This window comes from Loxodonta africana, chromosome 10, assembly GCF_030014295.1.
Source record: "Loxodonta africana isolate mLoxAfr1 chromosome 10, mLoxAfr1.hap2, whole genome shotgun sequence".
NCBI lineage: Eukaryota > Metazoa > Chordata > Mammalia > Proboscidea > Elephantidae > Loxodonta > Loxodonta africana.
In genome coordinates, this window is record NC_087351.1 from 119,289,821 (window position 1) to 119,315,466 (window position 25,646).

The following is a 25,646-nucleotide window of genomic DNA, read 5'->3' on the forward strand; positions in this document are numbered from 1 at the left end:
AATATAACTGCCACTAATCCGTCTGATTACATCATAGTGATAGGATTTACAACACATGGGGAAATCACATGAGATGACAAAGTGGTAGACAGTCATACAGTACTGGGAATCATAACCTAACCAAGTTGACACATATTTTTGGAGGACACAATTCAATCTATGACTTTCCACCTTTTGGCCCCCCAAAATTCATGTCCTTGCTACTTGTAAGACACATTCACCCCATCATATCAGCAAAAGTCTTAAAGGAACTCCAAGTCCAAAATCCAAAAATTCCTCTTCATCTATGAAATCTAGAATACAGGTTATCTGCTTCCAAAGGTACAATGGTGCAACAGGCAGGTACAAGCTACACATTCCCATTACAAATGGGAGAATTGGAGGGAAAGAAGGCATAACAGGCACCAGTCAGGTCAACAGAACTCATTACATTAGCCCTCAACACTTGACAATAATCCTCTGTTCTCTGAGACCATTCATGCAATAGCCCTCCCCTCCGGACTCTAGGTATTGGCCACACTCTCCAGATTCTGAGTGAAGGCCCCTTGGCTCTTGGCATCAGCTCCACCTCCCAGGCCTAGTGGGACAGCAACTCTGCACCCTCGGCTGTAGGCGCACCATTCTCTTCCATCTGAGTGGCAACTCCACCCTTAGAAGCACTAGAGGCCGTGGCTCCACCCTTTGAAACCCCAGAGGTCATACCTTTTGAAATGGCCATACCTTTTGAGACTGAGGCAGCTCAGCTTCCTGTTTTCTTTGTCTCTTCAGCTTCGGCTTCCTGGTTCCTTGGCCTCTTGGAAGCCTGCACGTGCCCTACTCTGTAGCTCCACCAGGAAGTGCCTGAAGGCACCCGACTCTGCCAGGAAACATCTTGCACAAAGGCTTTCAGCTCGCTCTCTCAGTGGGTCAGCTCCAGCGCTATCTGGCATTGGTCTCCTGGTTCTCTGCTACTGCTTCTCACCATCTGCGCCATCTCCAGTGTTAACACTTCTCCTTACTTCCTTCTGAGTCCTCTATCCATTGACAGTTTCAAAATCACTTCCACATTTTAGGTATCTGTTAGAGCAGCACCCCACTCACGGTACCAAATTTCCACTCACGGTACCAAATTTTGTCTTGGCCATCTAGTGCTGCTATAACAGAAATACAAGTGGATGGCTTTAACAAAGGGAAGTTTATTCTCTCACAGTCTGGTAGGTTAGAAGTCCGAATTCAGGGCAGTGGCTCCAGAGAAAGGCTCTGTCAGTTCTGGAGGAAGGATTCCTTGTCATCAGTCTTCTTTTGGTCTGAGAGTGTCTCAGTGCAGGAACCTCAGGTCCAAAGGACGTGCTCTGCTTCCGGTGCTGCTTTCTTGATGATACGAAGTCACCTTGTCTCTCTGCTCCCTTCTCTCTTTTATATCTTGAAAGAGATTGGCTTAAGACACAATCTAATCTTGTAGACCTCATCAATATAACTGCCACTAATCCATCTGATTACATCATAGTGACAGGATTTACAACACCTAGGGAAATCACATCAGATGAGAAAATGGTAGACAATTACACAATACTGGGAATCATGATCTAGCCAAGTTGACATATATTTGGGGGCAGGGGGGACACAATTCAATCCATGACATATGCTAACTCCTGAAATGGTTGAACGTCAGCCAGTTCTTTTGGGTACAGTGACTGTATACCATCTTCTTTTGATGCCACCTGCCTCGTTCAGTGTTTTGCCCATACAACCCTTCAGTATTGCAACTCAAGGCTTGAGTTTTTTCTTCAGTTCTTTCAGCTTGAGAAATGCTTAGTGTGTTCTTTCCTTTTGATATTCTATCTCCATGTCTTTATACATTTCATTATAATATTTTGTCTTCTTGAGCCGCCCTTTGAAATCTTCTGTTCAGCTCTTGTACTTCGTCATCTCTTCACGTTAGCTACTCTGCATTCAAGAGGAGGTTTCAGAGTCTCTTCTGACATCCATTCTGGTCTTTTCTTTCCTGTCTTTTTAGTGACCTTTTGCTTTTTTCAGATTTGATGTCATCCCACAACTCATCTGGTCTTCAGTTATTAGTGTTCAGTGTGTCAAATCTATTCTTGAGATGGTCTCTAAGTTCAGGTGGAATATACTCAGCTTCGTATTTTGGCTCTCATGGACTTGTTTGATTTTCTTCATCTTGAACTTGCATATGAGCAATTGATGGTCTGTGCCACAGTTGGATCCTAGCCTTACTCTGATTGATGACATTGAGCTTCTCTATCGTCTTTTTCCACAGATATAGTCAGTTTGATTTCTCTGTGTTCCGTCTGGCGAGGTCTTCGTGTACAGTCTCTGCTTCTGTCGCTAGGTGTCAAGTAGCAGCAGCTGTACCGCAAGGTCTGGGGGAGGAGCCTGCTGTCGGGGTCTCCAAAGAGGCCAGGATGCTCAGCCCAGGCCCACCACTGGTCGAGTCATTAGGCTGTGGCACTGCTGGGGCCACCCTGCCTCTCTGGGCCCACCCATGCCTGGTTCCTTGGTCCTAGTGGGGAGTGGGTAGTAGGGCCTAAGATGCCAGCCAGCACACGGGCTCCCAGGAGCTGGGCTTTTTCTCCACGCCGGGTCCTTTTCACTTTGTCCCCATGTTCTCAGGGTGCAGGTACACCTGCTCCAATGGGAGGTATGAGGGAGGGTGGGCGTGTCCTCCCTACGTGCTGGGCCGTTGCCTCCTGTGGGCTGCACAGGGTCCGTTCCTTGTCCGCGGGGCCCACACCTGAGGCGCCCTCCTCACACACCCGCCTTGCTGTTGCAGACGGCCAATGGGAACGTGGAGGCCAAGGTGGTGTGCTTCTACAGACGAAGGGACATCTCGAGCACGCTCATCGCCCTGGCCGACAAGCATGCCAGTGAGTCCAGGCCACACCCCGCAGCACTCACCTGGAGGGACCAGGCGGGGAGTGGGGTCCAAGCTGTATGTGGAGCCTTGGCAGTGGCCTTGATGCCCACCCACAGGGTGTGGCCTTCTGGGCCTGGCCCTGCTGAGGACCCCTCCTCACTTTCTCTGTCTTATCTGTGTCCTTCTGTCACTGACCTTCTGACCTGCCTCCTCCTTATCTCCCCCCACCCTTCCTTCTCCTTTCCCCCTTCCCCTGCCCCTCCCTTCTCCCTCCCGCTGCTGCTCGTGTGGGGCATGACCAGGGCAGGGCGGTGATGGAAGTCTTATTTTAATAAGCCTAATTTTGGAGGTGGCTCTAGGATGCCATGGGGTGAGACACCTGGGCTTGGGCAGAGACACTGAGATGTCTCACCAGAAGACTCCGTTATGCTCCAGATGTTGCTTGCAGAAAACCAGCCCTGTCTTTCCGTGTGGTGTAGCTCACAGTGAAGTCTACAAAAGCCTGGCTTTGAGCTCTAAGCAGGTGTTCCTCTGGGCCTTAGGGCCACCAACCTCTGTCCCCACACGGGGCCTCCTTCCCTCCCTCCAGACAGGAGCCCCTGACTGCAGGAGGGAGGGACAGAAGGGCAGCTGCAGGTGGGAGCGCTGCAGGGTGGGGGGCGAAGTCCCTGGCACACTGTGACCAGGATCCCTCAGGGAGGCCCACCAGCCTGGCCATGCATCTGCCCAAGCCAGGGGCCGTGGGGCTGAGGTCTGTGCAGCGGTGCTCCCAGTGGATGAGGTAGGTGGCTGCCACCAGACCCTACAATCTGCACACTGGTGGTGACCTTTCTCATTGTGGCTTGACAGGCATCCCTCCCGATGTCTTCTCTGCTGAACCCCCGAGGTGGTCAGCACAGGCCTTGTCTGGGTCCCTGAAGGTGGGGGTCAGGTGGGAAGATCCATTCAGTGGTGCCCAGGGCCTGATGGCTTCAGGCATCCCAGGTGGGGAATGAGCTCCAGGAGGCGTGGCCCTGTGACTGGATCTTCTGGGACCCAGCGTGGTCCTGAGTCTCTCCCCCGGCCAAGTCAGGCCTTGTGGCTGACCCTTGGTGCCCCGAGGTGCACCCCTCAGCCCTGCACTGACATCAGGGCTGGAACAGAGGAGACATGAGCTCCCAGTGAAGCCCCAGGGTGAGGGCGTGGACTGGCTGGCCCAGAGGGTGTGACCCTGGGTGGCCCCATGGGGGAGCTGGGTCCAGGGTCTAGGTGCCCTTTCTGCCCACCTGGTTGTGGTGTTGCTCCCAGGCAGCATATGCCTCGTGGATGTCTTGTAACTAGGGTATGTTGTCCCCCAGTACAGGGTCTAATCTCTAAAGATGTTGGAGCGGGCTGTGTTCAGGACAGGCGCTTCAGGTGGGGTATGCTGGTTCCAGACTGCTGCCTGCAAGCCTGTGCCCAGCCCCGTGTCTTGTGGTCTCTGGGTGCTGAGAAAAGGAGCTGGGGTCTCTGGTCCACACTCCTCGTGGCTCCAAGGGCGGGCCATGGCCAGAGCCCTGCAGGAGTGTCAAGAAGGGCCCCCTGTATGTTCGGGGTTGGTCTGTGCTGGGCAGTTGCCCGGGATGCCGTTGGCGTCACCTCAGGGAGGCCTGGGGAGCAGGAAGTGCTGTGGTGACCAGTGGTGGCCAAGTCGGGCAGGCTGGTGACGGACCCTCTCTGCACATGGAGCAAGCCCGATTTCCCAGCGGGGCTGCTTTGTCTGAGGGCCCAGAAAGGCCTGGGCAGGGGTCAGAGGGGCTCCAGGAGACAAGGGGGTCTGGACATGCAGCCGGTGTTCTGAGAGGGAGTGTGCAGGGCAGGTTTTCCAGAGGGCCGCATTGGAGCAGGCAGGATGGGGCAGAGGGGGCACCTAGCCGGGCGGTTGGCACTGAACCCTTGGGTGCCTGACAGGGCCCCCTACCCCGTCCCTGGAAAGCTCCCTGTGGGAGGCCCACCTGGAGGCATGTTTTGTGCACCCGTAAGGCTCCCAGCATGACGTGATTGCCAGGCTTCAGGCTTATGTCGTGTGTCTGTGTGAGAGAGAGTCTGGGGGTGTGTCGTGTGTCAAATGTGCGTCTGAATGTGTACGTATGTGTGTATTTGTGTGTGTCAGTGTGTATGCATGTGTGCCTGGGTGTATCTGTATATGTGTCAAGTACATGTGTGTGTCTGTGTCTAGGTGTATCTCTGTGTGTATGTACCTATGTGTATGTCTGTATATTTGTGTGTGTATGTTTCATACTGATGCAGGTGGGGCTGGCCAGGTGGCAGGTGCAGTGCGGAGCCTACTATGCGGCAGCCAGAACTGCACACTGAATGTGGTTGGAGGTTCCCTGGTTTTGGCTGGGTGGGGTCATGGGAAAGCAGGATGCTGGGTCTGGACATGAGGTCTTGGGGGCCTGCTTGGCAGGCATCCAGTGGAGAGGGACCAGGAGGCACTGGACGTGGGGCTGGAGTTTAGGCAGGGGACTTGGCTGGGGCTTGAGGGATAGGAGGTGGGCTCCTGGGTGAATCAGGAGATGGCCATGGAATAGGGTCACTGGCTGAGGGGAGCGAGGGCTTGGAGGGTGCAACCAGGTCAAGGGCAGCCTGGGGCAGGGCTATACCTGGGGTCACTCTTGGGCCAGAACCAGCTCATCCATGGTAGGGCCTCATCCTTGCCCAGGGCTGGTGTGCTGCATCTCCAGAGAAGGTGCTTTGCCTGCCGTGCCCTGGATTAATCCCACGGTCAGCTCAGACTCCCCAAGGCCACGTGCGGAGGTGCAGAGAGAGGCCTCCACTGACCCAGGCCCTGTCTGGCACCTGCAGGTGGTGGGGGGTCTCAGCTCCCTCGTGGGGTTGGAGCTGAAGCCATGGCGATTTCTGAGGCTGTAGGTACCCCTGGGGGGTTGAGAACAGGTGCAGATTGCCCATGGGGTCCCTTAAGAAGGGGTTATTGGCTGATGCTGGGACTAGGGTTGCTCTGGTGGGCTCTGCCCCTCTGTGGCAGGAAGGTGACGGCTACAGTGGGCTTGGCCATGTGGATGCTTGAGGTGCCTGGGGCTCAGCAGGGCCACCCTGAACGGACAAGGGTGCTTTCCTGTATGGAGCTTCCCCCCACCCCACCCCACCCCAGCTGCCCCCTGAAGTCCACCACGGCCAACATGCAGCCAGGACTTCCCACAGCCGCCACTGGGAGTCAGCAGAGGGGCATCCAGGGTACCTTTCAAGAGCTGGGAGGGTAGAGTCAGAGTTGCCTAGGGCCCAGGGGCATGCCTGGGGTGTTGCAACTGGGGCGACCCTGACAGCCCCACTCGAGTCAGCACAGTGGGTAGGGGCGGCCCCTGACCTTGCTCTGTGCCCCTTCCTGGAGTCCTGTCCCAGCTGGCACCTACCTAGTGGGCTGGTGTCCTCAACCCCTCAGCACCTCTTTTCCCCCATCCCCTCTCTCTGTCCCTCGCCATGCCTCTGACCCTTAGGGAGCCCCTGCAAGGCTATGCCTCAGCCCAGATGGGGTGTCCCGTGCCCCAAGGTCTCCCTCCAGGGACTGCCCTGCACCCCTTACACCCTCTGTCCCTTCTCCACCAGCCATGCTGTGTGGTCATGGGGCCCTTGGGTGGCCGTGCCTGGGGTGCTGTCCTGACCTCTACCGTGGGCGTGTTTATGTTTGTCTGTTATCTAGCTTTGTCAGTCTGCTATAAAGCCGGACCAGGGTCGGAGAACGAGGAGGAAGGTAAGCGGCTCCTTCGGGGATGGGGGTGAGAACAGCCTACAGCTGCACGTCCACTCCTATAGGCCAGCGAGTGACCACGGCCCAGCCTTGGCTGAGCAGCTGGGTGTCCCTTGGGCCAGCCTTGTGGGATCCTGAGGGTTGAGCTGTGTGTGGACAGAGGCTGTGTGCCAGGCGCAGAGCTGGTGGCCCCCACGGCTGCCCATGGTGCTCCCCCAGTGTGGGCTTCGGGGCTGTGTGGCCTCTGGGGCTGGGGTGGGACCAACAGACAGAGGGGCCCCCTGCTTGGCCACCCCAGGTGTGTGGCGGCGGCTGCTTTCTCCTCTTCCTCCCAGGGCTGCACTGTCATCTTCCCTCCTTTCTTGTCCCCCTGATGCCCGGGGCAGGGGAGCCCATGCTTTCAGGTGGTCAGGGCACGAACAGGCACAGCTCTACTGAGCGTCCAGTGGGGGTGGCCAGGTCAGGCCTGCGTGGAGCCTGGGAGTCTGCAGGAAGTGCCAGTGGCCTCTCGTCCTCAGGGGAGATGGAGGAGGAGATGGAGAACCCGGAGATGGTGGATCTGCCTGAGAAGCTCAAGCACCAGCTGCGGCACCGTGAGCTGTTCCTGTCGAGGCAGCTGGAGTCCCTGCCTGCCACGCATATCAGGTGGGGCCGCGGACCACCCGGGGGTGCACTGACCCTGACCACCACACCCCTAATGCCTCCCCATCTCTTCCAGGGGCAAGTGCAGCGTCACGCTGCTCAACGAGACCGAGTCACTCAAGTCCTACCTGGAACGGGAGGTAAGTCGCACCGCATCCTTGCCGCCCTGGCCCCATGGCCCCACGGCCCCACCTCACCCATGACCAGGCTCAGCTGCTCCCTGAGCCAGGCTGACCTGTGAGGAAGGAACCAGGTGGCATGATCACTGTCCTCGGTCGGTGCCCTCCCCGCTTCTTTGTGTCTCTGGCCTTTGCCTCAGTGTCCACCTGCTCCTGGGATGATCAGCGTGTGGACGTCCACTCCCCCACCCCAGGAAGGCCCCCTACCTTGCGAGGACGCTGTATACAGCCCCTCATGGGGAGGACGCGGTTGGGCGGGGGCCCCAGGGCCACAGCCAGGCCCACTCTCCTGTGTGGAGTGGACTGTCTCCAAGGGCAATGAGTGACAGTGACCAGACTTGATGCATGTCTGCTTGGAACTGGGCACTGGGACCCCTCAGGGCCTCACAGCAGCTGTGGAGTTGGGGGTACTGTTCCCCTTCAGATGGGCGGCCATGGCGTCCATGCCCAGTTGTACCAATCCAGAACCACATCTGGGAGACAAGTGGTGGTGGTGATGATCTCTTTCTGAGATTGATGCTGGGTACTTGGGACTATAGAGCCAAACTCCTTGTCCCTGATGAGTGCCTGGGTAGGCGTCCACCTCAGCCAAGCCAGTGGGGTCTTGAAGCAAAGGCTCGTGGTGCCTTGTCCTCAGGCTTCTCCTGCTGCTACTGCACTGGGCCCCGCCATGCGTGGGGGCTTGCTGGACACAAGCCTTGTGATGCCTGCCTTGGATGTGCGGACATCACAAGGGCAGCGGGACTTAATCCTGCACAGGCTGGCTTCTGCTGGCCTGGAGGACTGGGATGCTGGCACAGCCCACACTGGGGTTGTGGCTTTGTGCGGGGGCCTGTCCTGTCCCCTAGGGGGGTGTTACTCACTACATGCCAGTATCCCTCCCCCTACCTGAGTTGTGACCACCAGAAAGCTCTCCAACGTCACGTGTCCTCAGGGACAGAGATGCTCCTGGCTGAGGCCACCGCACTGAGGATATTGTAAAAAATGGCTACTGGGGGTCAGACTCCCTAAGGCCAGTTGGGGTCTCATACAGCTGGAGCCCTTTTGTTACTTAGAGGGACGTGTGTGAGAGTTTAAGAAAACACCTGGGGTAGGTAAGGAGGGAGGTGTGTCCTTGGGCCCCGGGCCTGTGTGCCTGCAGCTGGGGTCTCAGTGTCGTCCAGGGCTCTGCTGTGCCCTGGTAGGAGCTTTGTGTCCTGAGATCATTGCCAGCCGTCCCCCTCCCATGTCCAGCAAGCTCTAGGCTACCCTAGAAGGGGCTCCCCACCTTGCATGTCGCCAGTGCCAGTGGCATCCTGTCTCTGTCTTGGCTGTCCCTCAGTCCACCTGGGGCTTTGTGAGAAAGGCTGCTCACTCTGGGGGGGGGTCCAGGATAGCCACGTGTCACCCCACATCGTAGGGGGCTTACCTGCAGCCTGCCCCCCAGCCTCCGCTCACCCGTCACGACATACTTCAAATGGGCTGCTGACTGCCTTTTAGTGTCTGGCTCCTAATGAGACGAGGAGCTCTGTGGTGGGGAGGGACTACCACTTCCTGCTCATGGCCATAGTCCCCACCCCTCATGCAGAGTCCAGCTCATCACAGGTGTTGTCAGTTGGACGTGGATGATGGATGGTTGGGCGGCTGGTTGGGCGGATGGATGGTGGGTGGGTGGGCGGATGGATGGTGGGTGGGTGGGCGGATGGATGGTGGGTGGGTGGGCGGATGGATGGTGGGTGGGTGGGCGCATTGGACAGACGCATGGATGGATGGTTGGGTGGACTGTGGATGGATAGGTGCGGATGTTTGGACAACTGAGTAGATGGACGGTGGGTGGGTGGGAGGACAGACAGACAGACAGTGAGCAGGCGATAATGATCTAGGGAGAATGGTGCTGCGGGCATGCCCCAGGGACCCTAACTCATTGAGGAGTCAGGAAGTTTCCATGAAGCGATGATGCTTACAACTAGTGCTGAAAAGTAGGACTCAGCCAAGAAAGGGCAGAACTTGTGTGCCCAGAGGTGGCTGCCTGGAGCACAGAGTGGGCAGGGCCCAGAGGTGGCTGCCTGGAGCACGGAGTGGGCAGGGCCCAGAGGTGGCTGCCTGGAGCGCGGAGTGGGCAGGGCCCAGAGGTGGCTGCCTGGAGCGCGGAGTGGGCAGGGCCCAGAGGTGGCTGCCTGGAGCGCGGAGTGGGCAGGGCCCAGAGGTGGCTGCCTGGAGCGCGGAGTGGGCAGGGCCCAGAGGTGGCTGCCTGGAGCGCGGAGTGGGCAGGGCCCAGAGGTGGCTGCCTGGAGCGCGGAGTGGGCAGGGCCCAGAGGTGGCTGCCTGGAGCACGGAGTGGGCAGGGCCCAGAGGTGGCTGCCTGGAGCGCGGAGTGGGCAGGGCTGTGGGTAACTGACCTCAGGAGAAGTTGGAGCCTGGGGAGGCCATCCAGGCAAGGGCAGAGGCTGGCGAGTGAGAGGTGCCGCTTGGGTTTTAGAAAGACCCTTAGTGACAGAGCTTCACAGATAAACTCTATGCAGCCGATGAAAGTGATGATGCAGAAATGTATCCGAGGCACGAAAAGGCACTGGTGATCCAGAGAGCAGGCTGTAAGATAGTAAATGCCGTATCAGCCGCTTTGTAGAAAGCCTCTGCTGTACACATAGGTGAGTAGAGGTGGCTGGGGACTGGTGCATGAGCACTGGGGTGCCTGTCTCCGGTCCCTGTTGCTCATCTGTCTGTTTAGGAAGCAGGTAATCCTCAAGTAATGAAAACACTTAAGCTTCTGTTTGGGCCACGTGATACCTGGGAGCCCTCCTGCTGCTCAGTGCGGACTTCTGCAGCGAGCACTTATGTGGTCTAAAATTTTTAATTTACAGTGGTCTGGGGTTGGTAGTACCTCTCAGGGCCTGCCAGCCGACCCCAGCCCAAGCCTCAGATAATTCTCACAGATAAAGTTCTGACAAACACAGGCTCACAATAAAAAAAAAATCACACACAAAGGAGCCAGAATCAGCAGAAACAACACAGCAGACTCAGACCCACCAAGATCTTGGCTGATGGAATAGAAAATACACAAGTCTGATCCATTTTATGAGATAAAGGAGGGACCTAGAGACTTGGCACAGAGCCTGAGGGCGGGCCGCTGCCTGGAAGCCAAGCGCAGGCCTCGTGGGCAATGCCCTGTCAGTAGGAGGCGCCAGCGCCGGTCAGCTCCAGCCAGCACCTGGGAGAGTGCGGACATTGCAAAGGGAGCCACTGAAGAATGGCCAGAGCGGATCGTTTTCAGAATGGTGGAGGGGGAAATGGAATGAAGCTTGGAATAAACAACGAAAAACGGATCGAGAAAAGGACCAAATAGACACATGAAAAAGAACGTAGAAGCCCAGACACAGGTGGTGGGCGTGAGCGCAGGTGGTGGGCGTGAGCGCAGGTGGTGGGCGTGAGCGCAGGTGGTGGGCATAATACATCTACCGCGGACACAGTGAGTGCCAGTTAAAGACGTGACTGGTTTCTTGAGCAATGATGGGAACCAGCCCTGAGCTGTTTACAAGGAACACAGCTGAACGGTGGGGTGTAACTGGCTGGCCGGGGGACAGCTATGGCCGCACTGCTGTCTAAAGGCAGAGGGACAGTTGCCATGAGAAGAGCTCCGTTCCTGTGGTAACCACTCCAGGTCCTGCCCAGGTCTGTTCGCTTATCCTCTGTTTAGGTTGGTTTAAGTTAAATGTTCAGTGTTGATGCTGATAGAAGTGTGGCCGTTTTCGTACCTCCTATCGCACAGCTTTGATCAGATCGAGCAGACCCTCGTTTTCTGTGATGGTCGCTTCTGACCTTCTCCCTGTTTCTCATTCTTGGTGTTTCTTTTCCTTCTCTTGTCGCTATGATGTCACACAATGGACTCGTTCCCCTCCTCATTCCCTGTGGCCGCACACCATGGCCTTCCTCCCAGGCGTTGCCTTGAGGGCCCAGGGAGCCTGTCAGCGCCCCTGTGTCCCCCAGACTCCCTGGGCGTATCCCGGGGCCTTGCCCAGGCACTGGGGCAAGGATGCTGCTATGCCCACTGGCATGTGCTAACCTGCTGTGTCTTGTGTGGTGTTTTTCAGGATTTCTTCTTCTATTCTCTAGTCTATGACCCCCAGCAGAAGACCCTGCTGGCTGACAAGGGGGAGATCCGCGTGGGGAACCGGTACCAGGCTGACATCACTGACCTGCTGAAGGAAGGTAGGGGGCCAGCCAGCTGCAGCGGGTACCCACGGGCGAGGGAACAGGAGGGATAGGGCGCTGACTGCCTCTCGTGGAGCCTGACCTGTGGGTGGGGTTAGGGTCCCAGCAGTGTGTCCAGACCCCTGAGATGGGACTTAGCAATGGCACTACCTGGCACGTTGGGTTTTGATCCCTTTCAGCAGTTATTTCCCATTATATCCCTAAAGCTCTTTCTCTCCAAAAAACTTCCCTTTTTTAATGGCTCTGCAGGCATTTTGCTGACTTTGTCTGGGGATAGCCCTGTGTGCAGAGACTGCCCATGGGCGTGGACGCTCACGGGGCGGGGGTGGACGCTCCTGTGGCAGGGGTGGACGCTCCCGGAGTGGGTGTGGACACTGGCAGGTGCGGACACACGCAGGGGTAGACATGGACGCTCAAGCGTGGACATGGGCTGTGACCCACTCGTTCCCTCCCTCACACCTGGACCACTTTCCAAGGCTGGCCCTGAGGCGTCCCAGAGGCTGGTGGTCATCTATCCTTCTCTCTATCGGTTGCATCCCACTCCAGGGGGGTGGGGATGGGGGGGCTAGCTTTACCCTGCATCTTCCTTGGGGACAGCATCAGTTGGTCCTGGAGGTTAGTGACTGGCTGGGGTCAGAGAACAAGGAAGTGCCCGATGGAGGCCGTGCCAGTCCCTCAAAAAAGCACACCCAGGAGGCCTCCTTCCAGCCTATGGGGCCCTGGTGTGTCTCAGGGTGTGGGGACCCCGAGTCCCTGTGGGGTGGGCAGAGCTGCCATGGTACCACAGGAGGGGCAGAACCCCAGAGCCTGCGTGCGTCTGGCTTCAGAACCCCAGCCCCTCCTCATCCTCCTCATGACAAGTCATGTTCTTCCTTTTCTGTCCCTGAACCTGTCACCTGCTGACTGGTACCCGTTACATGCCCCACAAGGGGCATTTCAGGGCCTCCTATAAGTGGAAGATGGTGCCAAATGTAAACCTCAAAGCCAGTCAGAGGAGTGCATGTGGGTGTCCGTGTCCAGGACCAATGGGTGAGGAGTAGCTCCCCCCAGGGTTGGGCCCACGTCCTGCCCCCATCATCGGTGAAGTAGAGGTGTGCCAGTGTTGTCATGATGACCGGGGCGGGGTAGAGCACGTGTGGCCGCTGGCTGGGCCTCCTTGTTGGTGAGGCAGTGGGAGATGCCCAAGCTCAGCTCTGTGAGCTGTGAGGTAGCTGGGGCCACCCTCGTGGAAGCTGTAACACATCTTGCCTGCAGGTCAGCAGAGCCCATGCCACAAAGGACAGGCCTTGGTGCCGGGGCTCTCAAGGGACACAAGTGAGCAGGGCAGGGGACCAGGGCCGGGCCAACTAGCCTCTTCCGCCGGGGCTTTGGGCCCATGTATCTGGGCCAGAAATGCCTTCTTTGCCCCCAAACTGCAAAAAGCTCCAAGCATTCACTTCCAGGGCTTTGACAGCCTCATTCTTGAATGAAACCCTTGGTCCACCCTGCATTTACCTTGCTGGAGCAGGGAGTTGGGGTCGTCTGGCAGTCCCCGTGCTGAGAAAGCGGCTGTATGCCATCCGAGTCAGTGTAGCTTCTGCCACCTTTCAGCTGTCAGGACAGGGACTTGTTCCACAGAACCTGCAAACATGCGTGTGACTGTATACTTTTGTCCCATAGGACCCTGTGACTGCGTTTACACATGACACACGTGCACACGCACATACACATGTGTACACTTATTGAGGGGAATCCTTGTACAGTCAGTTGAAGGTGTGCATCAGTGTACTGCGTGTGCTTACCGTGTTGTCAGCCGCCAATCTGTTTGCTTTTAAATAACGTGGGTAACCACCTGGAAGGCAGTGGAGGATCACAGGTTAAACCTATGAGAGGGTGTGTCTCAGGGCTGGAGGAGGGGAAGCAGAGACAGAAGCGGGGCCGGGAGTAAATAATAAAATTTGACCCTGGCCCGTGACTGCCATGGGACCGCGGCGCACAGCACCCGTATGTGACTTGGGCTTTGTGGTCTTGGGTCCCAGGGGTTTTTGCACACGGAGAAGGGGAGCAAGTGCCCCTGGACTTCCCACTTGCATTAGTAGTTGTTTTGCTATATTTGCTTTGTCTTTGTTTCATTTTGCTGAAATATTTTAAAGTAATCACAGGCCTTGTGCCTTTGTATCCCTGAATACTTGTTAGCAGCTTTAGGAATGAGGAGGAAGCACCCATGGTAGGCACAGCTCTGTTGTCCTGCCCAGCTGTTCGCTGAGCACTCTAACAGTGTCTGCGGCCCCTTCCATGCTCACAGCCCCGATGACCCTCAGAACGTCCCGTCACCAGCTCCATGGCTTCTTGATGAGCCAGCTCAGAGTTGTTTGCAAAATGCCCCAGAACAACAAAAGGAGTTGTCACCTTGGAGAGCTCCTGGGTTCCCCCAGGCAGATTTTGCCAGAATCGAGCTAGGCCTGCCACCCTGCCTCCTCTTGGCAGAGCTGTGAGGGGAGCAGGTAGGAGCTGGGCCCGCACTTGCTGTCACTCACAGCACCACCCCCACGAAGCGCTGGGCCTCAGGGAAGGACAAGTGGACCTTGTCCTTGCCACCTGGGGCAGGTTGCCCTGAACAGTCAGCAGGTGCTCAGATGGAGGTGGCAATGGACTGGCCATGGGTAGGGCAGCCAGAGGAGGCACTGTCCAGGAGGGATGCCATGGCTGAGAGGGCTGCCACTGGGAAGGGGGGCTCCAGCGAGGGTGGCGGTGGCATGGCAGAGGGGATGGGGCCTCTGTGAGTCGGCCCATCTTAGCCGAGGCCCATGCTGCCCTTTCTTGGTGGCCTGTTCGCTTTATGCGCGTTTCCTTTCCATTTTACTGCCCCCCACAGGTGATCACATTTCCTGTGGTGTGTGTGTCCTCTTGTCTATGTGCATGGTGCATTGTGAAGGCACCACCGTGTGTCATGTACCATGTCAGTCTCATCTTTCCAGTCTACACAACATCAGGCCACTGCTCCAGCCCCCAGTGTGTACCTGCCACACATGTGTACCTGCCGCATGTGTTCCTGCCACACGTGTACCTACCACACGTGTGTTCCTGTCACATGTGTACCTACCACACGTGTGTACCTGCCACACGCATGTACCTACCACACCTGTGTACCTGGCACACACATGTACCTACTGCACACGTGTACATACCACACCTGTGTACCTGCCACACGGTACCGTTCTGCTGGTCGTACAGTTCAGGGCCAAAGCTTGAGTGGGCTCCTCTGGCCTGGTGCCATCAGCAGATCCTGTTGTGTCTGATTCTGGGACACATCCTTGTCTAAGGCCTCGAGTCTTCCTGGGGACTATGTATGGGACAATGGCAAGGCCATCCATGCACGTGGATGGACAGGTGCTGTGTGGCTCAGAATGGGAGCTCGCAGGCGGTGCCAGGCTGGGACCTCTCGCCTGGGAAACAAGGACAGAATAAAATTGGCCCTTTTGGCCCCATGAGGGTCCGTGTGTGCTATAGTTGCCCCAGGTCCTTGCTGTCCAGGGCTCGGCAGGGGTCCTGCATACTGGCTGTTGCCACAGGTAGTCTCTATGTCACTTCACACAGCTGCGTGTGAGTCGGCAAGAGATCTCAAAATAAAAAGTGTCATTAACGAAAGGTGCTGTCCCAGGCCTCCCAGGAGCCTGGTATCTGTCACAGCCACTATCACAGCTATGCTCTGAGGAGGGGCCAGGCCTGGGGCCTCTCAGTCTCTCCAGAGTCTTTGGCCAGAGATAACTGGGCTCCACTCAGCCCGGGTGCTCTGTGTCTCCAGGTAAGAGTCTACCACATGCCCAGCCTGCCCCTGGAGCTCTGGGTAGCCCCTGCCCGCCTGCCTGTCCACCTTGAGTGTCCCCCAGATCTGGGGCAGGAGAGTGCAGGCCAGGGAAAGGAACGGGCCCATGGAGGCCTAGAGCCTACCTGCAGCCAAGGCTGCTTTCAGAAGGTAGCCTGCCTCAGGCAGCTGTGGTCTCCTTTCTTGCAGGTGAGGAGGATGGGCGTGACCAGTCCAAGCTGGAGACGAAGGTCTGGGAGGCGCACAACCCCCTCATCGACAAACAAATCGACCAGTTCCTGGTGGTGGCCCGGTGAGCAGTAGGTGGGCGGGTGGGTGCGGGGGCCAGGGCTGTGATGCCTGTCTTGGAAAGACCTCCAGTGTGAGTGGCGTGAAACCCACAGGGCCAACTGCTCAGGGTCTTTCTCTCCTGAGCACGGCCCCTACCCCTGAAGAGGCCCCAGTGGTTCCCGAAGACGGCTTGTTGGGGGCTGGGGTTAGTGTGCACTTTGAGGGATGGACTAGGCAGGGACGGGCTGTGAGCACTGTGCCAGCCCCAGCCACCTGACCTGCCAGACTGGGGTAGGGGGCTGGGTAAATGGCTACTCAGAAAGGGAGGGAAGAAGGGTGTGGACCCTAGAGCCATGGGGACCTTGCCACCAATGGAGCAGCTCCCACCTGTGCAGGAGCCCTGGTGGTCATGGGAGGGAGAAGGTAGGTGTAGAGGCCTGGGGTGCCCCCAATGTCACCTGATCTCAGTGACAACTGGGGAACAAGACAACTCAAAAGATGACCCCTGAGTTTTCATCACAGAGGAGGAAGACCCAAGAGTTCTCTGATAAGGGAGCCCCAGCCAGGGTTGCGGACAGTCTAGACAAAGCATGGGAGGAAGTTAAGTCCTTGGTGTCTCAGGCCCCAGGTGGCCGTGTGGAGCTGTGACTTTGAGTCTCCTGTCCCCCAGCTCTGTGGGCACCTTTGCGCGTGCGTTGGACTGTAGCAGCTCTGTCCGCCAGCCCAGTCTGCACATGAGTGCTGCAGCCGCTTCCCGGGACATCACCCTGGTGAGCACCCACTGTCTGCCCCATGTATTGGACGCCGGTTGGCTCGGGGGAGCCTAGTGGGCTTCAGGCTGCCAGGTTGTCACACACACATGCCCCCCACTCCTTCACACCTCTTGCTCGTCAAGGGCAGGTGGACATTCTGGATCCATGTGCACAGGGTGTGTTCTCCTTGGGGTCCCCACCCACCCAGCCAGAAGAGATGTGGAGTGGCCTGGGCCATCCTGTCCGCTGCCCCTAGAGGGCTGGACTCTGTTCCCTGGGGTACTTACGGGGAAGCGAGAGCCTTTCACCAGGCTCCTGGGTCCCCTATGGAGGGCTCTCCTGCCAGCCCCTGGAACAAGCCTGCTGCCATTTGCAGTCCCTCCTCTCCCCCCATGTCCCTGAGGCCCTACTGGGCCCCATTCACCCGCTACCACCCGAGAACTTCCCTTGCTCTTCCCAGGTGGGTTGGTCAGCCCCAGCTGCCCCACTCAGCCTCTGCCCTTGCAGTCTTCTCGCCAAACACTAGCCATGTGTGCTGGGGGGACAGGCATCCCTCCACGGGGACAGTGTCCCCAAAGGAAGGATGTGCTTGGGTCTGGGGTAGGGATGGGGGCTCAGGGAGGCTCCGTAGATGTGGTAGGCAGGCAGGGTGCCAGGCCAACCCCTCACTGTCTTACACAGTTCCACGCCATGGACACGCTTCACAAGAACATCTATGACATCTCTAAGGCCATCTCGGCCCTGGTGCCGCAGGGAGGGCCAGTGCTGTGCCGGGATGAGATGGAGGAGTGGTCTGCCTCGGAGGCCAACCTCTTTGAGGAGGCCCTGGAGAAGTATGGGAAGGACTTCACAGACATCCAGCAGGACTTTGTAAGTGCTGAGGGGGCGGGACACGCAGGTAGGCAAGAGGAGCTGTGGTGCTGTGTTCCTGTCCCAGGGTGGGGTCAGGGGGCATTGTGCATGGGCACTGGGGTTGCTGGTCAAGGTGGGGTTGTTCTGCCCACTCGTGCCCCCTGCAGCCCTGGAAGGTCCTCAGCCAGGAGACGGTGCTGTGCCCCATGGCCCGGGTATTCCCCACCCTCAGCCCCCCCAGCCCCATGTTAAGTCACACGGGTCCGCTTGTGGCTGCTGCTTTCACTGGTTGGACGGCTGGCCTACAGCCAGCCCCCTTGTCCCAGCCACATCTCCCATGTCATGCCGCAGCCCCCTCCCCAATCCATGGCCCCTCTTCTCGTGCGGCTACTCCAGAGCAGGGCATGGCCCCCAGAGGCCACAGATGTCCTGCCCTACCCTGCGTGTTAATGGCCATCATGGTGCTGAGGCCACTGGAAGGAAGAGGACAGCAGAGGGGTACCTATCTGGAGCGTGGGGTTAGAGCACCGCTGTGGCTGGGGACTTATCCCTGGGTGGTCGCTTGGGGGGGATTCTTGCCAAGACATACCAACCCCATACTTGTCTTTGGTTCTTAAATTTTTGTTCTTAATTTTTGGTTTGTTGTTTTTCACTAAACTTATTTGTATCTCTGAAAGTTCTCATGAGTTTGGGGTCTTCTGTTTAGTGAGCTCGTCTGCCCCATCCCCTATGGGAGTTCCAGTGTGAGCAGAGTGAGCTATGCCCTCCGGAGCCTTCTCCCCTTAAATCCGCAAAATGCATTGAGAATCATTGAAAGGAAGTGTGTTCTCAGAGCCAGAGGCAAAGCTCAATAGGCTGTCCTGGCAGAGAGTAAGCAGGCTGGGAGGGGAACATAGTGGGGTATGACTTCCCAGGAGGCAGGGGCCGTCTCAGGGCTGGGAAGGAGCCTGTGAGCAGGGTCAGGACACGGGATCGTTGTCCTCTGATCACAAGTGCCACTTGAAACAGTAAACGACAAAGCTGACAGGACAAAGAGCCAGACCAGTGCAGCAGAGGCTTGGGAAATGTCCAGAGAGCAGAAGAAATAAAACATGGGGTGAAAGAGACAAGGAGCCTCACAGACTGAAGGGCCAGCCTGGAAGGAGAAGTGACACTGACATTGGACAAAGGTGGCCCAAGCCTGGCCAGACAGTCGATCCCCCAGGGGTCATTGATGGACCAGCCAAGGCCCTGTAGGGCAAAACTCAACCCTGAAGCAGTAGCTCTTGTCAGGAAGAGCAGTGAATCTCAGCTGAGTACGAACGCAAGAGGAGTATTGTGGGCGGGGAGGGTGGGCGGCTGCTGTTCTGACCAGCCTAGAGAACGGGAGGCCTCTGCAGTCCATATATGTGTATAACTTTGACTAAATAAACTAAACAAAATGAGAGAGATCTTTTCAGACCAAAAAAAATGAACGAGATGACATGAGCTAGAAATAGAATCCATCAGCTGGACTGAAAGCAAAGCCAGTGGGGCAGTGAATAGACTGAATAGAATTTAAGGTAGAAAGCACTGCACAAGGGCACGACAGAGGCAGGTTCACCAGTGCTGAACCTACATGTTCCAAGCTATGTAGCAACAAAACAAAGCAACCCGGATAGAAACAAGAGGAGGAGCTGAAAGAACCTCCCTCTGAGAGAACGTCTTCCCTTATTTTTCTTTCCAACAGCTCAAGTGGATTAAAAATAGAAAGAAGTTATCTGAATTCTATATTTAACAAGGCAGAATTATTAGATAAACTCATACCACAACATATAACTTTTCCATATGTTTATAGAAAATGGATTGTAATAAAAATACCCATAAATACCAAAGAAGCAAAAATTTTATAGCTGGGTTCTCTAACCATGTCGCTAGACTTCACTAAGGGCAAGAACTCAATCCCTGAGAAATTAAGAAAAATTACCATCCTACAAGGTAGTTTAAGATAGAACTCGATGGTACAATAGAACACTAGAAAACAATTTTGATGAAAACAGTGCAAACCTAAAATCCTTGGGATGTAGCCAAGGAAACAGGAAAATTCATAGCTTTAAACACTGCTGTCCACAGGTGGGAAAAAATTACATTAACCTGAGCAATGATACTAAGCTTTTATAGAAGGAATAGAGAAGCCATAAAGTGATTGTCTGGTCTAGAGAAGAAGTGTTAAAAGAAATCTACATTTGAGACCACCGTGAAGTGCAGCCTCGTGAAGGCAGGGCGTGAGGCTGCTGGTACTGCCGTGATGTGACCCTCGTGGGGCTCTGTGGCCTTGGTGGTGCCTGGCACTCAGAATCAGTTTTGTTTTCCAACTTGTCTGTGTTGTGAAGTTTCCTGTTGTTTTCGGCATCTTGTTCGCAGGCGGAGAGGAGGCAGGCCAGCACAAGGCTTCGAGCACGTGCCTCCCTGCCCCTACCCTCTGTGCCCCGCTCCCTGGGACTCCACCACTGGCCTCCTTCACACTTCACAGTGTCCTCTCCCATATGCGCCCCTTCCCCATTGTGTCTCATCACCTGCCCTGCCCGACATGACCTGGCCTTTCTCCTGCCCAGCTCCCGTGGAAGTCCCTCACCAGCATCATCGAGTACTACTACATGTGGAAGACAACCGACAGATACGTCCAGCAGGTGAGCGAGTGGCCAAAGCCAGCACTGGTCCCTCCACTGCGTGCCCACATCATGAGCAAGCAAACCCTAGCCTGAGATACTCCTTGGGTTGTGTCCGTTCTGTGCCCTTTATGCCTAATCCTCTTGCCCCATGAGTGGTGAGCTTCTGGCTTCATTGGTCCAGGCCTTCCCACCCAAACTCCTTGCAGGCGCTGGGCCAGGGACCCAGAGTGCACAAGGATGAGCTCAGGAAAAACAGCTTTGAGAGGCGCATAGCTGTGCTCAGACCCTGGGCGGGGCCCCTCCCTCTAGCTGTTCCCCAGGTTCTGTGTGGATTTGGGGTGACTTTTCCTGGGGCTTGGCCGTGTGCCTTCTGGGACAGCCGACGGTGCTCTGCCCCTCATTGCAGGCCTCTGAGATCAGCCTGACCCTTCAACCCAGCTTCCCATCCTGGTTGGGGGAGGGGGGTGCACAATGTGCCTGGCTGACCTCTGACCCTTCGTTTTGTGTGTTTGAAGAAACGCTTGAAAGCGGCTGAAGCTGAGAGCAAGTTAAAGCAAGTTTATATACCCAACTAGTAAGTCCTGCCTTTGCAATCCCTGGGGGCCGATGGTGCGATCACAGGCAGAGTTCCAGGGTCAGGGGCAGGCCCCCATGGCTGTGTCCCCTTGAGCCGGAAGACCACAGGGTGGCTGGGGCTCCCACACTGCCTGGCTCTGGCTCTGGGACATCAGGGCCGAGAACACGGCTCCAGCTGGGGCAAGTGCGGGAGCCCCAAAGGGTGCATGCCTATACTAGGCAGCTGTGACAGCCCTGGAGAGAGGTGGAGTCTGGCCCATTTGGGGTTCTAGGGAGCCCCACGATGCCTAGCGCTGGCCCAGTGCTAGACACATGGGGGTCTTGGGAGTCAGTGAAGGGGGTCTTTGGCCATGGGGCTGGACCATCCCACTGAGGAGGGTGGGCAGTGGCTGGCCCTAGTGCTCAGCCTCAGAGCTGAGGGTTTAGAGCCTCTATGGATGGTAGAAGGTCTGTGGGAACCACTTCTAGACACTGGTCTGGGGCAAGGTCTGCATTCAGGCCCCTTGCAGCCTGGCTCTGCATGACGTCGTTCCTTCTCTTCCCTGTTTTCTAAGTAACAAGCCAAACCCAAACCAGATCAACGTCAACAGCGTCAAGGCGGGTGTGGTGAACGGCACGGGGGCGCCAGGCCAGAGCCCCGGTGCTGGCCGGGCCTGCGAGAGCTGTTACAGTAAGTGATGCTGTAGCTGGCGCCAGGCCTGCCCCACAGACCACTCCCGCAGCGCTGGCCAGGGCCCCTTCTTGTTCCCAAGCCCAGAGGGTTCTGAAATGACCTTGTCAGGGGAGGGGCCGAGTCTTGCAGAGGTTTGAGGTGGGCGCGGGGGAGCCAGAAAGGAGTACGGTACCTCTTGGGACTTAACTCTGGACATGTGTGCAGGTGGTGGGCAAGGCACCTGTAGGCGGGGTCCTCAGCAGGTGGGGTTGTGGCTGGGCTGGGAGGGAGGTGGCAGCTCTGAAATGCTCTGACGTCACTGGTTCTGTTAAGAACATGTATATCTTCAACTTTGTTGTCCGTAGCCACACAGTCTTACCAGTGGTATTCTTGGGGTCCCCCTAACATGCAGTGTCGTCTCTGTGCCTCTTGTTGGACATATTGGAAGAAATATGGTGGCTTGAAAATGCCAACCCGCTTAGATGGCGAGAGGCCGGGACCCAACCGCAGTAACATGGTAAGGGGGTGCTCCTCCTCCTCCCCCATGCCCTACCCTCTTCCCCCGGCCGGCCCCCAGTCATGGCGCTGTGTCGGGCCGCCGCGCCCCTTCCGCAGAGTCCGCACGGCATCCCGGCCCGGAGCAGCGGGAGCCCCAAGTTTGCCATGAAGACAAGGCAGGCCTTCTACCTGCACACCACCAAGCTGACGCGCATTGCCCGGCGGCTGTGCCGTGAGATCCTGCGCCCCTGCCATGCTGCCCGGCACCCCTACATGCCCATCAACAGCGCCGCCATCAAGGCCGAGTGTGAGTGTCCCCCACATGCACTCTGTCCCTGCAGGACGAGAGGGGACGCTAGTGGAGTGACAACAGTGACACGTGACCCCCTGCCACCCTGCAGAGGGGTCCAGGCCAGGGGAGGTTCTGTAACCCTGACAAGAGTTCTCCCAGGGCCCGCCCCTTCCCTCCTCTGTGTGCCAGCCCAGTAGCCAGGCTGAGACCCACAGGTGGCTCCCCTCACACAGAACGTTTCCCACAGGCACGGCCCGGCTGCCCGAGGCCTCTCAGAGCCCGCTGGTGCTGAAGCAGGTGGTACGGAAGCCCCTGGAAGCCGTGCTCCGGTACCTCGGTAAGCCTGCCCTCCCGGTAGGCCACACTGGATGGCCTGGAGGGAGGAGGCCGCCTCGATGGTGCCCAAAGGCTGTGGGTGTCCCAGGACAGCACCCCACACATCTGCCATACCTGCCACCCGTCTTGGGAGCTACTGTTGGGATGTGGCTGCCCGGCCCCTGTGTACCGTGCCAGGCCTAAGCAGAGCAGAGGGGCAGTGCTGCTTCCCACTCCTGGCCCTGGGGCCCCAACAGCCCTGACCCATCCCAGGTGGTATGAGGGGTGGTCTCTGCCCCCCTACCCTTGTCCAGCTCCCCCAGCCTGCTCCCTTTGCGCCTGCTGCCCCTGGGCACACCAGGACCCCAGTGTCTTTGGGGCAGGTAAGCCTTTGGTGAGGGCCAGCAGCCTTTCAGGGAGCACCCTCACCCTCTGCTGACGTCCTTGGACCAGCCTTGCCCACTGCCCAGCCCACCACAGGCATCCTGCTCCCAGGGCTCTGCCAACGTCCAGGAGGAGCTGAGTGGCCCGCCAGGCCTGTGAGTCAGCTCCGTTGCTGTGGAGGTGGCTTTGTCCCCATGAGGGACATTCCAGGGGCATGAGCTCACCGCCCGCAGACACCATGGCTCTGGCCCCACTTGCTGGGCGGGGTCGGCCAGGCTTGGCCTTGCTCCATCCTGTGGGCGTTGGCCGGCTCCTCAGAAGGCCACCAGAGCCTCTGACTCCAAGCCCTGGCAGCCAGCTCCTCCAGGTCAGACCCAGGTGTAGCCCAGGGCCTTATGTGGGTCCAGTTCTTGCAGTGTGTCCCTGGACAGGCCCCAAGTAGTCACCCTGTCGTCTGGCCACTTGCCAGCCCTCTGCCATCCAGCTCCAGTGGCCTGGAAACGGGGCATCTCATGGGCAGAGTGTGTGCTGTCTGGGCCTGTGTTTGGATCCTGACCATCCCAGGCTGGTGGCTGAGGGGCTGGCCATGTGGGGGGCCTGTGCTGGTTAGGGCCATTCTGAGCCCATGGCAGCCTTGGTCTTGGGGTAGTGACCTTGCCCCTGCCCCAGTTGGAGGTCCTCAGGTTTCCCTGCGTGGCCCCGAGGGGGAGGGACAGGTGGGGGACAGGCCCTACTGGACACACCTCTTCTTCCTTCGGATCCCCTGGTGTGGCCCAGTTGGGAGGGGCCCCTTAGTGCCCCAGATCAGCCATGTCCTTGTCCAGGCCTCCCCCAAGGCCCCCAACGTGCTGGGAAACTGAGGGCTGAAGGAGGGGACCAGAGTCACCTTGACCAGAGCCTCTACACGGCCCTTCCCCGTGGCCTGGGGCCGCATAACTGGGGAGTGCTCTGCTGGCCACGGAGTGAGGGTGGCGGGGGCCCCTGACAGAGCCATCCTAGCATGGAGCTCGCCATGCTCAACGTGTGGGGTCAGAATGTGGCACGTAGCTCTCGATGGTGTCACTGGTACCCTTGAGGCAAAGCCTGAGCCTCCCAACCCACCTGCCTTGGTCTGGCTGGTCCCCTGTCCCTTACCCTACCAGGCAGCTGCCCTCAGTCCACCGTGTCTCCCTGACAGAGGCCCACCCTCGCCCTCCGAAGCCCGAGCCCATGAGGGGCATGGCTGGTGCGCCCGGCAGCCTGACCCCCGCCAAGGCAGCCCCCGTCATCAACAACGGCTCCCCTACCATCCTGGGCAAACGGAGCTATGAACAGCACAACGGGACAGACGGTGAGCGCGGCCCACGGGTGTTGGGTGCCGGCCGGGGATACGCCCGCCTGAACGCCCGCTGACACTGTGTCTTCTCTCCCTCTCTGTCCCCGGGCGCTGCCAGGCAACATGAAGAAGCGCCTCCTGATGCCCAGTAGGGGTAAGGCAGGCGCGCCACTGGGCGCCAGCCGGGCCGTGTCTGCTGTGCTGCTTGCTTGGAGGGTGGGCGGGCGTGCAAGCGTGCAAGGCAGTCCACGCCGAGCGCCAGCCTTGGCCCACCCCGCCCAGGCCACCTCCTCCAAGTGGGTGGTGGGGCCCGGCCAGCGCCCGGCCCGTGGACGGCCTTGCACCGTGGCCCTGGTGCCCGCACTGCCCCGCGCTCACGCTGTGGCTGCCGCATGCTTTGTGCCTGGCTCGTGTAGCCCTGGGCTGTGCCTGCAGTTTTGTGTGCACCTCTGCACAGGCGGCCTGGGGGGTGTGGGGTGGGGGTCTCCCAGCAGCTGCAGGACCCTGACCCCTCCTGATTCTCCCTGAACTGTGGGGGCTGTTGGGGGCAGGTCTGGGGCCTCCCGCAGGGCAGGGCACTCTAGGGATAGCTCTGACTAGGGTAGGAGGTGTGACTGGGGTGGGGTGTCCTTGAGCTGAGATAGCAGCACCTCCCCCAAGTGGGGGGTTAAGGTGGGATGGAAAGGTTGCCCAGGTCTGAGGCAGTGGGAGAAGGTTAGGGTACCAGCATGTAGAGGGTGGGTGAGGAGCAGGCCTCGGTGCCCTCAACGTGGGGTCAGCAGTGACCAGGAGGCCCCAGGGCCCCCAGGGATGCCGACCTAAAGAGGCAGAAGCACACCCAGGCCCTTCTCTCCAGTCCCCAGTAACCTTGGTCAGGCCACAGGGTGGACATGGTGCCCCATGTGCCCCTCCCAGAGCCAGCAGGCCTCTCTACCTCCAGGGAGAAAGGAGTATTAGAACTCATGCTTACACCTTCTTATTCAGAGCGGGGAAAAGAGAGACATCAAGCCATTAACGATTGACCTTAGTAGCACATGTTTGTAGTTTGTAAATGGATATACGTCTACTTGGGTGGGGGCCCAGTATCCTACCGATGGTGGACGGAGCCAATTCCTCTGAGGGGAACCAGGCCTGGGTACCTAAGGGAAGCTGGGGTTGGATAGCTGGAGCCCCCAGGTGTGATGGGGCCTCTGGGTGTGGAACCCCCAGGTATGGTCTTGTTCAAGGATGTCCTGCCATCTGCGAGTTGTGGCTGGGCCATGGGGACCCAGAGATGGTGGCATCCAGGCCCCAGTCCTGTCCCTTGGCACTCCCTCTTTCTTGGCTGATCTTGGGGAATCTCACCTCTCACTGGGCCCCCCTCCAAGGTGAGCCCAGAGTGAGCACCTGGCCCGGCTGGCTGCTGCCTTGGCCCTCACACACTTGCTTGAGATGGGACATAGTCTTCTCCATCGCATTCCATCTGCCCCGTGGTAAAGAACTCTGAGGGCTGGGGCTCCACGGGCCTCTCCTCTGTCCTCCCAAGTAGTCTGTGGGGTGGGACAAGGCAGGGCTGGCATTCTTTCCAGCCCCCCAGGAGCCTTCCCTCTGGATAGGCCCTCCAGCCCCCACCGTCCCCAGTTTTGTGGGAATGGCCGACTCAAGTCTTGCACAGAAAGCGATCCTCGTCAGCAAACATCTTTGGGCTTTTGGGTTTGTGTTGAGGAAAGTTG

The 25,646-nt window shown here is 58.0% G+C and overlaps 1 protein-coding gene across 4 annotated transcripts in view; it reads left to right on the forward strand.

Moving 5' to 3' along the window:
- The window catches only part of MTA1 (metastasis associated 1), a 50,233-nt gene that overhangs the window by 21,542 nt on the left and 3,045 nt on the right, over nucleotides 1-25,646 (forward strand). For 3 of the 4 annotated variants that reach the window (XM_064293103.1, XM_064293104.1, XM_064293102.1), the window contains exons 3-18: nucleotides 2,774-2,867; nucleotides 6,537-6,587; nucleotides 7,103-7,229; nucleotides 7,303-7,366; nucleotides 11,473-11,590; nucleotides 15,588-15,690; nucleotides 16,339-16,438; nucleotides 17,102-17,290; nucleotides 19,846-19,920; nucleotides 20,418-20,476; nucleotides 21,033-21,148; nucleotides 21,496-21,647; nucleotides 21,746-21,935; nucleotides 22,168-22,257; nucleotides 23,797-23,949; nucleotides 24,053-24,088. In XM_064293103.1, coding sequence (XP_064149173.1) covers nucleotides 2,774-2,867; nucleotides 6,537-6,587; nucleotides 7,103-7,229; nucleotides 7,303-7,366; nucleotides 11,473-11,590; nucleotides 15,588-15,690; nucleotides 16,339-16,438; nucleotides 17,102-17,290; nucleotides 19,846-19,920; nucleotides 20,418-20,476; nucleotides 21,033-21,148; nucleotides 21,496-21,647; nucleotides 21,746-21,935; nucleotides 22,168-22,257; nucleotides 23,797-23,949; nucleotides 24,053-24,088 — 1,717 coding nt within the window. Of the gene's footprint in view, nucleotides 1-2,773; nucleotides 2,868-6,536; nucleotides 6,588-7,102; nucleotides 7,230-7,302; nucleotides 7,367-11,472; nucleotides 11,591-15,587; nucleotides 15,691-16,338; nucleotides 16,439-17,101; nucleotides 17,291-19,845; nucleotides 19,921-20,417; nucleotides 20,477-21,032; nucleotides 21,149-21,495; nucleotides 21,648-21,745; nucleotides 21,936-22,167; nucleotides 22,258-23,796; nucleotides 23,950-24,052; nucleotides 24,089-25,646 lie in introns of those variants that run through there. The other variant, XM_064293105.1, reaches the window with a different exon arrangement.